This window comes from Ochotona princeps, chromosome 2, assembly GCF_030435755.1.
Source record: "Ochotona princeps isolate mOchPri1 chromosome 2, mOchPri1.hap1, whole genome shotgun sequence".
Classification (NCBI taxonomy): Eukaryota; Metazoa; Chordata; class Mammalia; order Lagomorpha; family Ochotonidae; genus Ochotona; species Ochotona princeps.
The window spans coordinates 92151827-92166100 of record NC_080833.1 but is presented as its reverse complement, the minus strand read 5'-3'; the positions used below and the strand labels follow the sequence as shown (position 1 = coordinate 92166100).

The following is a 14274-nucleotide window of genomic DNA, read 5'->3' as shown; positions in this document are numbered from 1 at the left end:
ACCAAACCAGGAGCCAGGAACTCTGTCCAGGCCTCCTACATGGGTAGTGGGAATCCAAGCACTTGTATCATCTTACACTGCCTTTCTAGGTGCATTAGCAGGGAACTGGGTCAGAAGTGGAGCCACTGGGACTTGAACTAGCATTCCAATATGGGATCTAGCCCTGCAGGCTGCGGTTTAATCTACTGTACACCAAGGTTAGCCCAGCATGTGGGATGTGTGGATGTGACCAGGCTGGCCTGGGCTTCCTCTGGTTTGGTATTCCTCACCTGAATCCTGGCACAACCAGAGTGAGAATCATGAAGTCATTGTCCGAAGCTCCAACAGCAGTGTAAATATGATCGCCAGCCACCTCCCAGCCTGCGCCACAAGAAGGGAGAGTTAAAGCCCTTCTTTGGGCTGTGGGGTGCAGGGCAAATGTCATTCCAGAAGGGTGTGAGGGTGCCATCCTCTGACACACTCAAAACCACTGCCGGACATGAGGCATGGGACTTGGGCAGCTACTTTGCTTCTCAAAGCAAGGCCTCTGAGTGTGTGTGTGTGTGTGTGTGTGTGTGTACACACACGGCATGCACTGTCTCTCTACTTTCATCTCTGAAGTGCAAAGCCCTGGAGGGCAGACTTTCAAAGGGACACATGCCCTGATGTCACTTTAATGAAGACATGCAAAGGTGGAAGGGAGTTGCTGAGTCATGGCAAGGAGAAGGGTGATTTACCTGTCAAGCCCTTGTACTCGAAGTTGATCCCGCTGAGAACTGTTGTTTCCATGTTTGTGGGCAGCATATTCCACCACTTGTATTCAAACCCTACAGCTGGCTCCGTTCCCGCTGGGCAGTGGGTACAAACTGGCAAGGGTTGGGGTGAACCACAAGATTCATGCCTTGAACAGGTAGACTCTGACCACCCTGGCCAAAGCTGCTGACCCACCAACAAGTGACAACAGGAGTGGGCAGTAAGCCCATTGGGATTGGTTACTGTACACTGTTGTAACGAGGTTGTGCAATTAATTCACATTCTGATGACGAACTTAACAAATATATGATGTCAACCTCTAACCTTCGTTCTAACACTCCAACCATCCTATTGCTCCACTGAACTGCACCTTCTCATTAGCCACATGTAAGTATTTCCTGTTATTGCTATGTAATTCTCATGGACTATGTTCCTATTGATAGAGACGTGAATCTCCCCGACTCCTTTCTTTGCAGGTATGCCTTACAGATTCTGATCGTGTGGCCATCCCTGCCACGTGCTAGAACCCTCTGCTCCGAGGAGTGGGTGACTTCCATCCTGAGTCCATGTTCACAGTTAGAATGAGGAACACAGAGGATGGTTCTCAGGTCTGACTCTGGCCTGTAGCTGGAACTAGTCCTTATCTCTCCCTCTCCTGAATAAGTCCCTAATCACCTGACCCCTCTGAGAGCCCACACAGAGCTACCTAAGTGCCTGACAGGGTGGAATGCGGGATAGGAGGGAGGCAGGAAGTAGGAATGGGGAGGGGATTACCCGAGCCATTGGAGTAAGAGCCATACGGGCAGGGCTCGCAGGTGCTATTTTCGGTTTTGAAGAAGCCTGGGTTACAGGGTGGGCAGCGGGTCTTCACACCAGATGCAGGCAGTTTTGCTGCCCCTTCCAGGTCTTCGCTGCAGATTTTCGGCTTGGCCCATTTGTACATGAGCTGTGTCTGAAAAAATGGAATAAGCCCTGCTCGGCCGGTTGTAGGAGGCAGTGCACCTATGGGACTCTAACTTGCACCATTTCCACTCTCTCCAAAGCAGCCCCTTCCCTCGCCATTCTCCAGTTCCTAATCCTGACTAATCTTTTTTTTTCCTGTCACATATTACCCTTTGATATGTTATGTTACTACCTGCCCCATCTCTCTCTGCCCACCGCTCTCCAACAATTGATGTTCCTTCAGTTTTACTGACTGGCACATCCTTAGTGCCTGATACTCAGTAAAGCATCAGTGGATCCTGAATGGAACAGATGACCAAAACAAGAGGCCTGCTCTGGCTCCCCAGTCCTGGTGCCCTGTACTTGTTGCTTGCCCCTGGTCATAAACGTAGTTTTGTCCTCCTGACAGCCTTCTGGCATCAAGGATCAGTAGCTTCTTGAGAGTGGGAGCCTGTCTCAGTTCATCGCTGCTCCCCAGGCTGTCACCCCAGGCCTGGCACAGCAGCACGACAAGCAAAACACACTGTTCACTCGCTGATTCTGCAGACTACAAAGGAGAGGCTGTTTCTGAGACGGAGAGCCCAGGGGAGAGCAGGGGGGAGAAACTGAACAAGGAAGGTCATTGTCCAGTGAGCTAGGAAGTCAGAGTCAATGACCCTTGGCAGCCCATAGAGTCAGCCACTGGGGGGACAAGCATGATGCAGACAGCCATGCATTTGCCCAGAGGGACCAGGCAAAGGATGGAAAATGGGGATTTGGGAACTGAGCATTCACGGAGAAGTCAGGACTTGGAAAGAGGAACTCAGTTTCTGATCTGAAAACACATGCAGTCATCATGTTTTGCCCCTCCGTCCCTCCACCCTGCAGCCAAGCGTGCACATCTGTGGGTTTTTCTCTGGTTCCAGATTTGCCATCGGCTGGTACTCCCCAGCTGGTGGAGCTGGAGAGCAGGGAATGATCTGTTTGGGCCGACAAAGGGGCTCAGAGCCCACGCTACTCACCTCTCCATTGGCATCGCAGGCCGTGTGTGTGTAGAAATAATCTTTGTCTGTGCAGGCTGGGCGCACCTTACAGGAGGAAGAGCCCTTCTCTGTTTCACCAAAGGAAGATAGAGTCTTTGAAGGCTGAGCTCTTGGTTGCTGACTCCTTCCCCTAGGCCTCCAGCTGCCCTCCCACAACAATCCTGGCTCCCAGGCACAAGTCCAATAGGTACCACAGGAAGTAGAAAACCCTGGCATGCCCACCCTGCCCTCTGCCTCAGTATCATTTCCGGTTCTACCAGGTCTGCTATGACATCCCTTTGCACCTCTCTCGGGGAGCCTGACACCGCGGGGTGGGGTGTGAAATGGTCAGGTCAAGGGACCAGCTGGAGATGCTATAACTGAAAATAGCATTTACAGCCACCCACTGCCATCCCAAAGCCCCTGAAAGTCATCATCCTCCAGGGGTCTCTGCCCCATGACTGTGGAAGTAGCCTCTCTACTCATGAAGGGCTGAATAAAACTTGCTAAAACTTAGGACATTGCTTTTCTTCTCTTATCCCTAGCCTTTTCTCTGACTTTTCTCACAAATCTAGACCAAGAATGAAGGCCTCCAGACTATGAAACGCTCCTTCTCTCAAGGACAAACCAGGCTGTCCTTTCTTCAGACTCCATCTGAGGTCTGTAGTTCTTGCCACTGTCCTCAATCCCAGCATCCCAGCATCTTTAACCCTTGACATGCACGTAATCAAAAATGCTGAACAGAGATGGACCCTAGCAATCGAGATGTCCATATCCCATGTCAGTGCCTGGTCTGAGTTCCTGGCTGCAGCCCCTGACTCCAGTTTCCTGCGAGAGACACTGCGGACAGATCAAGTCGTTAGGTGCCTATCTCCCATGTGGGAGTCCTGATTGAGTTCTCAGCATCTGACTCCAGTGCCCAGCCATGGCGGCCATTTGGGAAATGAACCAGTGGATAGGAACTCTCAGTCTCTCTCTCTCTGCTGCTCAAATAAAAATAAACAAAATTTTTAGTAAGAAAAATGTTGGGGCTGGCATTGTGGTGTATCAGATAGAGCTACCAATTCAACACCTTCATTCTATTTGGGTGCCAGTTTACATCCTGGCTGTTCCGCTTCTGATCCAGCTCCCTGCTGACCTCCTGGGAAAGGCAGCAGAAGATGGACCAAGTTAGAGCAAGTGTTTTGGTACCTGCATCCTTGTGGGAGACCTGAATGAAGCTTCTGGCTTCCCTCATTGCAGTAGCCATCTGAGGGAATGGGACAGCGGATAGAGGATTGGTCTTTCTCTGTCTCTCTCTCTAATACTAACTTTAAATATTTGTGAAAAACTGAATTAAATGATAATTCATGTTGGTGCAAAATTTTAAAAATTCATACTTTTCATGATGCACATTTTCCATGGACTTTTAAAAATTGTTATTTATTTATTTATTTATTTATCTGAAAGGGAAAAAGAGAGCGCTTCCATCTGCTGTGTTTTGCCCACAATAGCTAAGTCTAGGCCAGGTCATGAGCTTTCTGTTATGACTACTGTCAGCTGTATGCGAGCTTCCCACACAGATGGCAGGGATCCAAGCACTCAGATCACCCTCCATTGCTTTCCCAGGAAAATTAAGTCGTGTGTTAGAAAATGCACTGTGCACAATGGCCTTTCTCAACTTGCCAAGAATTTGCTCAGTCTGACGCCCTGGCTCCTGGATTTTGGAAAGAAGGTGTAGCTGTTCACACACTGATCACTGCTAAGGAGATTTTAGTAAATGATTAACCCAAGCACTGAGCTGGACCTTGCTGGCCTAGCTCAGGTTTCATGCAGATGGTTAAGCTGGGTACATGTCAGGTTCAAAAGACCAGCTGGCATTTGGCTGGATGGAGTGAAAGGTGGCTTACGTAGGGCTGGCCCTGGACAAATCAGCAAACCACTCACAAGCTTACCTTTTCCTGCAACTCCCTCCTTTCCTGTCTTCTATCACATAGTGTCCTCCAAGACACAGACCCCCCTGAGGAGCTAAGCACCTAACAGAAGGTCCAGCTCAGGCTCCTGGGAACCCCTTGAACCCCCTGACCTTCTCTTTACTTATTTGTAAATGGGGCAGTCACTGCTTCACTATGCTATGGGTAACAGAGGAGCTAACACTTTGTGGATTGTAACATGGTTGTAATTCATACTGAGAATATTTCCAAATTGAAGGAGAGCTATTGGGCTGGTGCCATGGCATAGCAGATAAAACTCACCCTGCAGTGCCGGCACCCCATAAGGATGCTGACTTGAGTCCTGTCTGCTCCACTTCTGGTCCAGTTGCCTGCTAATGGCCTAGGAAAGCAGCAGAGGATGGTCCAAGTGATTGGGTCCCTGCTAGCCATGTGGGAAACCATGATGAAGTTCTTGGTTCCTGCCTTCAGACCAGCCTAGCTCCAGTCAGTGTAGCCATTTGGGGAGTGTCTCTCCTCTCTAATTTGGCCTTTCAATTTAAAATATGTGTGTGTGTGTGTGTATATTTAATATATTATTAAATATTATAATAATGTATATTTATTTTAAAAGGAGTATTAGGCCTTAATATAAATATGTGGATAAAATTAATGCTTACTACATGGTCAACAGCTTGGTACATCTTTTACTTGTGTTAATTAATAAAATTAAATAATACTAGGAGGTAGATGTTATGGTCATTCCCACTGTGTTGAAGGAACTGAATTGAAGACAAGAAGTTGGTCCAATGTGGCATAATTAGTAAGCGGTAGAGCCGAGACTTAAACCCATGTGATCAAGTTCCAGAGCCCACACTCTTCCATTTAGCAGTCAGATCACTAATATTAACCAAAGCACACAAGAAATTCTTTGTTTCAGTGAGGAAAATGCTTCTAGTCAAACGTTAGCCTTTCAATCTCTTGTGAGTTCCCCAGACTTTACTACAACTAGCTGCCCCTGATTTCTGTCCTGATACCACCAATGGCACCTGCTACAAAATCTCCCAAGTGCTGTTTCTGCCTCTAGCATGCTCCTTCTTCATGGGGCAGCAAGAGCGGATTTTCTTTTTTCCCCTTTTAACTGAAAGAATTACAGAGAGAGGAGGTAATATGGAGAGCAAGAGAGAATTTTCTTTCTATTGGTTCACTCCCCTGGTCTCCCACATGGGTGCACTTGGACCATTCTCTGTTGCTTTCCCAGGCACACTAATAGGGAGCCGGATAAGAAGTAGAGCAGCTGGAACTAGTATCGGTGCCTACATGGGATGCTGGTACTGCAGGTAGAGGTTTAACGTGCTATGTCACAATGCCAGTCCCAATAATGATTTTTAAAGCAAAACCAGATCATGTTTAAAAAAGCCTTACAGGGCCCGGCAGCGTGGCCTAGCAGCTAAAAGTCCTCGCCTTGAACGCCCCGGGATCCCATGTGGTCGCCGGTTCTAATCCCGGTAGCTCCACTTCCCATCCAGCTCCCTGCTTGTGGCCTGGGAAAGCAGTCGAGGACGGCCCAAGGCTTTGGGACCCTGCATCCGCGTGGGAGACCCGGAAGAGGTTCCTGGTTCCCGGCATCGGATCGGCACAGCACCGGCCCATTGCGGCTCACTTGGGGAGTGAATCATCGGATAGAAGATCTTCCTCTCTGTCTCTCCTCCTCTCTCTGTATATCTGACTTTGTAATAAAAATAAATAAATCTTTAAAATAAATAAATAAATAAAAAAGGCTTACAGTTATTTGGTGGCCTCCTTGGCTGATGGGCCCAGTGTTTTCAACAGTACCACGGAAGGCCTGCCCTTGATCCATTCCCTAGCTGCCTGCCAGCCTTGCCTGCTCCTTCTCACCACTTCATCTGCAGCCAGCAGACTCACTGCTGTGACTCCGAGTGTCCTTGCTGGCCCCAGGCCCTCACTCTTCTCTCAGAGGACCCACCACGTCCATCACATCACCAGTTCAGCTGGTGATGCCTTCCCCTTCCCAGTCACTTCCCTTGTTTGCCTCAGTGCGAGCTGCATGCCACATCACACTACAGCATGCAGCCACTGCCTGTGCCTTGATGGTGCCTGTGCTGCAGCATGGACACAAGCATGTGTCTGCATGGCCACAGAACCTGAGGCTTAACATCAGCTCCAGCCCTAATAGTGCCAAGCTCAGCGCTTGGCACGAGGTGAGCATTGGATGGGTCTTTCTTCTGTCTCTCTCATGATGTATATTCCAGTTAGGGTCCTAGGGTCCCATCAGTCTCTCTCTCTCTCTCTCTCTCTCTCTCTCTCTCTCTCTCTCTCTCTCTCTCTCGGCATTGGCATTTTCCCTGCCTCTCACTGACCCTATGTTCTGGAGGAGTCAAGTCTTAAAGCAATGTGACTCTCTTGGTGCCCTAACATGGTAAGCTGGTCAACAATTTGGCCATGGTCTTCACAGTAACAATCTCGCTTCTCAGTCACAAGTGGCAGACTGAGAAACTGGTGGCAAAGACAGACGAGGCTCCAAGAACTGACTTCCAACCTAACACCTTCCCAGTAGCTCTTTGGATCAAAGCTATTTGTGTTTCATTGACCAGAACACATTTTCTAGAGGCGCTTTTTCTGGAACCACCTTGCTATTCAAATATTTGCACAAGTGCTGAGGCTGGAAGGAGCTGGAGACTTAAGAATAACAAAGAGAACTACAGAGCAGAGCGGGGGTGGGGGTGGCGGCGAATAGACATTCCAATGGGAAAATAGGAATTTAGACTTTGAGATAAAAAGCATCTTCTGAGACCTAAACATTCCTAGTCTGGCTGGAAATCACACTCCTTTGTCAGGATCTGTGTAGATAAGTAGGACTTCTGTCTCAGGAATAGTGTAAGAACATGCAGTTTGCATGGTCAGTGGCTGGTCTTGGCTGAGCAAACACAAGCACCTGTGAGAAGTACGGGTGTGTCCTTTGGGGAGGCCAGAGTCGGCCAGAGGGGCTTGTGCATGATTGTGTATAAGTAGAAACAGCAGAAGTAAGTGTTCCTGGGGGAGGAGGGAACTCTGTCTACCCTCGCTTGTTTCAGAACCTGTCTGGGAGAGTGGTCCCCGAATCCATCATGAAGACTCTGTAGCATTGCTCATCTCATGACACAGCCTGGCAGCTCCCGCCTCCCGAGCACCTCTCAAATGATCAGGTCCTGTTTCTCAAACTGGGGTGCCTTAGAAGGCAATACAGGAACTATGGAAATGGGTTACTTCCAGGTGTCCCCTCCTTACTCCTGTCACAGGGAATGTTGGGTTTCCTAAAAACACCTGCTTTGAGTTGAATGGATGCTCACGTTGATAATAAATAATATCAGCCATTTTCAGTCCCTGCTAATCAAATGATGAGCCTGACTTCATCAACCCTCAACAAATGCTTTCACTGTACCCTGTAAATGCATACAAGTATTACATGGCAATGAAAAAGAAAACTTATTGAAAGGTCAGGTTCTTGGGGTCGGCACTGTGTGCTAGCAGGTAAAATCACTGCCTGAGACACAGACTTCCTAAATCGGTGCTGGTGTTTGTCCCAGAAGCTCTGTCTCTTATCCAGCTCCTGCTAATGGCCTGGGAAAGCAGCAGAGGTTGATCCAAGTACTTGGGCCCTTGCACTGGCATCTGAGAACCAGAAGAATCTCTAAGCTCCTGGTTTCAGACAAGCTCCAGCCATTTGGAGAGTGAATCAGCAGGTAAAAGATCTCTCTGTCTCATCCCCTTGCTCTGAAACTCTGCCCTTCAAATACATAAATAAATCTGGAAGGAAAAAGGGAAGGAAGGAACGATGGGATGGAGGGAGGGAGGGAGAAAGAGAAAGGGGTGAGGAAAGAAGAAAGCAAGGAAGGAGCAAGGAAAGGAAGGGAAGGGAAGGGAAGGGAAGGGAAGGGAAGGGAAGGGAAGAGAAGGGAAGGAACTGCCTTCTCCAGTGTGGTGGGAGGAATGCTTTCCTTGCTGGTTTAACTGGGAGCTCCTGCCAAACTCGGGCCAACCCCCCCCCCCCAACCCCCAGCAACATCACCTGCATATTTGTCGGGGTCACAAGGGTGGCAGGAAGTTTCGCCTTTATTGGAGTACGAGTTGGCTGGGCAAAGCTTGCAGAACGAGGAGCCCTGCTTGTCTGCGTAGGTGCCGGGCTTGCAGGGGAAGCACTCGGACGTGTAGGCCACCCCTGTGGAGGAAGAAGAGCACAAAAGAGCCGGCAGTGGGCTCCTGGGGACCGACGCTCACCCTTTCCCCCCAGTCCGGGGCCGGTAAGTCAGCCTCGCAGAAGGCAGGTACCGCCCAGCTCTCAGTACCTGTGATGGCGATGTTTCTCACCAGCACAGGCTTGGAGACCTTCGACCACACGGAGAAGGCGGTGGTTCTCCAATAGAGGACGTTATTGCCCCGATTTAGGTCCACCTGAAAACCACCAACAGGAGGCGCTAGTTCATGGCAGAGTCAGGAATGGCCGCTCATCTGGTGGGGCACCTGTCTTCACCTTCCCTCTCCTCTTCTTTGCCTTTGCCCTTCCTCCCATCTTGACTTAGCCCTTCTCTCTTCCTAAGGCCCTTCCTGCCCTCTCCCACATTTGTCACTTAGCATCTCTGATGACAACTCAAAGGCACCTGAAAGTACTGATGATAGGACGCCTGGCATTCCCTCAATCTCTCCCTGCTTCTCCTAAGAACAGGTGCCACCCACACAAAATTCAGCCTTGGAGCTGAAAAGCTGCAGGTCCCAGGGTCAGGCCAAAGAGCGAGAGGAGTTTTCATAGCATCCTCCTTACTCCACCTGATCACTGCCCTGGGGCAAGTGGGAGCTCAGATCCGGAGGGAGTGCCCTTTGAGGAACAGCCCCTGATCCCTCGCCTGGGGTCTACAGGTGAAGGCTGCCATGTGACTTACGCTGTGGAATTCCCATCCTTTTTCAGTGGTTTTCATCCACCGGGAGTCATCGGCATTGGGCTGGCACTGGTCATTCTGAACCTAGAGCAGCAGGAATTTGGGATCAGGGCCTTACTTTGCCAACAGCAGAGTCTTACCCCTTGCTGCACTGGCCTCTGCCTCCTCAAAGAGTCCTTTTTATGGGACATGAATTGCCCAGTATCCAGTGAGACTGAACTAAGGCACACTCAGCTAACCGCACATGGAAACATCTGGAATGATGTGCAATCTGGAAAATGCTTCTATGCTGTTTCCGGTTGATGCACCTCCCAGGCCGTTCTTCCCACTCCGTTGTCTTTTGCCTTTTCCTGCTTGCCTTCGGAGGTGGCCTTGGGCTCACTTGGCCCTCGGCTCTGTCCAGAGGGAAGACAACTGGTGTTTCCCATGCCTGTGGTTGTTTCCTGTGAAGTCAATCTGAGCCTTCACCTCCTGCCCACCCCCTTGGCCCAAGGGCTTACGAAAAACTCGAAGATGATGCTGGAGTCTGGGTAGTAGTATTCAAAATTGACTGTGCCGGACTGTTTCAGGTTGACTGCATACATGAGCGTGGCTGTGCACTCATCTGTGTTGGAGGCGATGTAGTCACCCCTGGGGGTCCACTTGGACCTGCGAGGAAACAGGAACCAAGTTCACTGGCAGGAGCAGGTGTGGTCCACTGGGCTTTGTGCCAAGTGCAGGTCTCACGTGCTGCTGCATCTAGGGGTGGGAATCCCATTTTTGTGGTTCTTGTGATTCACAAGCCTATGTGTGCACCTGAAAAGGTTCCGTGAAGAGGGAGGCAGATCAAGGAGCCTGGGGTTCAGCTTGGGGTCTACACACTGCGGAACCCCCCGGGGGCGAGAGGACAGATGAGTGAAAGGGCATGCGTGTAGATAACTTTTGTTGATTGCTTACTATAGCTCAATATGGAACCATGTGGTTTATATTCATGATTTCTTTTCTTCAAGAAGTGGCATTGTTTTATATTTTGCTTTATTTATTTATTTGCCTTTTTATTAGATTGTAAACTGAGGCTTGGAGGGTACCTTGCCCAAGAGGATGAAGACAGCTAAGTGCAGGGCTGAGTTCCAACCCAGGGCTGTTCCACTCAAGAGCCATGAGGGGAAGCCTGTAGACACAGCTATTCCCATTACTCTGTCATTAGGAATCGAGCTCACTGGCCAAGTGTTTGCTATGGTGCACATTCTGCTAAGGGCATTTTCATTCTGATGTGCTTCTATGTGTGTGTAAGTGGAGTGCCTGGGAGGGGAACAGCCAGGCAGAAGGCTGTGTGAGCCTCCAACTTCTTCAGCCACAGCTGCATGGTTCTCTGGAGGGGCTCTATCATTTTGTACCCACCACCTGCTGCCAAGAGGGTGTGGTAGGAGAGAAGTGTCTAATTGTGCCTTCTCTCTCACTTCTTTGATTTCTAATGAGGTCAAGCACCTTAGCATATTTGCAACTTGGATTTTCTCTTTTGGTTATACTTTGTTTTAATTCTCCTTCTGACTACCTGCTGATGCGAGTGAAGGGAGTCTCAACATTTGTCCATAAGTTGCCAGAATAACATGGTATTTACAGCCCTTCAGTAGTCAACGCTGGTCTCCAAACGGAAGCATGTAAGCTGAGATCACCCAACACACCCAGAGAACCTAATGGCATTGATTTCTCCTCGTTGGAAGACACAACAGTCAGGGCTAATGTGCTCTTGGAAGGAGCTATAAATAACCGTAAACATCCTGAGGCTGGATGAATAATTAAGAGGATTTCATAAGTAGGTAACATTTGCAAAATGCGTCATAGTTTAATTTCTGTCTGTTGTCCCTGGTGAAGACATTTCATGTTCAACAACAACAACATTTTCACTGACTTCCACTTGCTTGCCTTGCTCTGAATTCTCCACCTGCTGTATCAGCTCCTTTGATGCTTGCCATACTCTGTCAGAAGAGCATGGCCATTTTTGGGATGAGAAAAGAGAACAGGCCGATTAGGACCCTCACTCAGGCTGGGTCATGCAGCAATGCTCTGCATATAATGTGCTCCTTCTTCTTAATGGGTGTCTTTTTAATGCTCATGTTCGTCTTCATTCTTTTTTCACTTTCCTACATTTGGTCTTCTGCCCTTCAACTCTATTTATTTATTTTCTTTTTTTTAATCAATTTTTTTCTTTTTATTGATTGCACTGCATTATGTGACAGTTTTATAGGTACTGGGATTCCCCCCACCCCTCCCCAAACCCTCACCCCATGGTGGATTCCTCCACCTTGTTGCATTACCACAGTTCAAATTCAGTTGAAATTCTTTCATTGCAAGCATTTACCAAGCATAAACTCTATTTATTTTTAAAGATTTATTTATTTTTATTTGAAAGGCAGATTTACAGAGAGAAAGAGAGAGAGATCTTTCATCTGCTGGTTCGCTCCCTAATTGGCTGCAATGGCTGGAGCTGGGCTAGTCCATAGCCAGGAGCCAGGAGTTTCTTCTGGGTCTCCCATGGGTGTGTAGGGGCCCAAGGGCTTAAGCCACCCTCTACTGCTTTCCCAGGGCACAAGCAGGGAGCTGGATGGATCAAAAGTGAAGCAGCCAGAACATGAACTGGCCCCCACACGGATGCCACCACTGGCAGGCTGAAGATTAGCCTATTGAGCAACTCACTGCCCGTCTTCTCCACTATTTAAACACCCTTCACTTGCTGCCTCATCACTCCTCTTCCTTCCTCCCAGCTTCCGATCTGTTTCCAGCTCCCTAGCTCTGGGACATTCATCCAGGGACCCTGGAGGATCTCCTAAAGGCTTAGGGTCCTACTATGGCGACTCTGTTCAGTTGACCACTTTGTCTCCAGTTTGTTATTTTATTTTTGCCAGATAATATGCTAGACAGTGAGGACAGAAAAAACAAACACAATGGGTCTGATCCTCTCAGCTTGGAACTTGCATTCTCTTTCTGGAGGAGGAGATGATCTCTCCTAATTGCAGTTACTGATGTAGCTATGACAGTGCTGAGTGTCACATGAGAGGGATGGGATGATACAAGGGTGTCAACTTTGGAGGAACCAACATTTAGGCAGAGACTTAAGGGTTACCAAAGTCAGCTAGCGGCTGGCATTGCTGCACAGTCATCCCATATCAGAGCACTGGTTTAAGTCCCAGCACTTCGTTCCCCAGCCAGCTTCCTGCTAACACAACTGGGAAGACAGCAGGTGATGGCCTGCCTGAGTACTTGAGTCCTGCCACACATGAGAAAGACCTGGATGGAGTTCCTGGCTCCTGGCTTCAGCCTGGACTAGATCTGGCTGCTGTGGCCATTTGGAGAGTGAGCTCCCTCCCTTCCCAGGTTGTTATGTTGTCTTTCAAATAAAACTAAACAAATCACTTATTTTTTAGTTTAAAAAAAGTGAGCTAAGGGAAGGAATAGGGAGGACTATACTCAAAGATCTGAAGGAAGGGCCGACGCTATGGCATAGCAAGTAAAGCTGGTAAAGCTGCTGCCTGCAATGCCAGTATCCCATATGAGCTCCACTTCAAGTTCCAACTACTCCACTTCTGATCCAGGTCCCTGCTAATGTGCTTGGGAAGCAGTGAAGGATGGCCCAGGTGCATGGACTTCTGCATCCGTGTGTGAGACCTATAATAGATTCCTGGCTTCTGGCTTTGGCCCGGCTGGGCCCAGTCCCAGCTGTTGTGGCCATTTGGGTGGTGAACCAGTGGATGGAAGATCTCTTTGTCTCCTCTTTTCTCTGTAACCCTGCCTTTCAAATAAATATGCACTTGCTTTTTTTTTTTTTTAAAGGCTCTTAAGGATTGAGTTGACCAGTGTGACTGGAGCACAATCAACAGAGGAAAGGATTTGCAGAGGCAGATTTGATGGCCAGGACAACAGGACCCACAGAATCTAGGGTTTGGGTTGGATGTGTGTTCTAGGTTCAGTCTGGCTGCTGAGTGGATCGTGGCTGGGAGGAGGCCCAAGTGGGGACCAGGAGAGTAGCTGGTAGGCTGCTGTGGCTGGGAAGGCAGGAGAGGATCATTTGTATCTGTGAGACTGGGATTTTATCTGTGTAAGGCTGGATCCAGGAAAACATGCAAAGCTGAACAGGAAAGTCAGACACCTGAGCCTTTGGTACCAGCTCTGTGACTGCCTCTCTGGGGGACAACAGGTGACCATGACCCTCTTAAGATGACTGTTGCCTCTCCCATTTCTACACAGCAGAGACATCCTGTGTCTCCCAGGGATTCCCAGACACTGCCCCAACATGCACTGTGGAAACAAAGGACTGTTAGTCACCAACCATGTCCTGGGTGACTGAGGAATCATCCCTGGACACTCCGTGAGGTTCTCAGAGAGAGTTCTTCCTGAGTGAGCTGCACCCTGTCCGGGATCAGATGGCATCCCCTCCCTCCAATGACTCCACAGTGTTTCTTGAGACCCCTACAACCTCCCTCCCTCTGCTAGCTTTCATCCTGTCTGGCTTTATCTCCACCTCCAATGCTGCCACATTAAATTTTGACACACAAAACTGAATGTAAAGATATCATTAACATTGGACCATTCAATGTAGCTGCTTGGCTCAAATAATGGCACTTTGAGGAGACTTAGCAGTACAAATGGAAGAGCCTACTTCCATCATCAGAAATCCAAGCATCACTCAGTTCTTTAGTCCTTTTTAGCTACTTTAGCTAGGGTATGAGAATGACTTTCAGGACCAGTGCCATGGTATAGCACATTAAAAATCCATCC

General features: G+C 48.9%; 1 protein-coding gene across 7 annotated transcripts in view; it reads right to left on the bottom strand.

The window, feature by feature from the left end:
- ELAPOR1 (endosome-lysosome associated apoptosis and autophagy regulator 1) overlaps positions 1 to 14274 on the bottom strand; it is an 85140-nt gene that overhangs the window by 14684 nt on the left and 56182 nt on the right. For all 7 annotated transcript variants that reach the window (XM_058659966.1, XM_058659953.1, XM_058659945.1 and 4 more), the window contains 8 exons: positions 10020 to 10167; positions 9523 to 9603; positions 8932 to 9037; positions 8655 to 8804; positions 2676 to 2764; positions 1507 to 1684; positions 717 to 845; positions 270 to 360 (listed from right to left, as the gene is read on the bottom strand). In XM_058659966.1, the coding sequence (XP_058515949.1) occupies positions 270 to 360; positions 717 to 845; positions 1507 to 1684; positions 2676 to 2764; positions 8655 to 8804; positions 8932 to 9037; positions 9523 to 9603; positions 10020 to 10167 (972 nt within the window). The remainder of the gene's footprint in view (positions 1 to 269; positions 361 to 716; positions 846 to 1506; positions 1685 to 2675; positions 2765 to 8654; positions 8805 to 8931; positions 9038 to 9522; positions 9604 to 10019; positions 10168 to 14274) is intronic.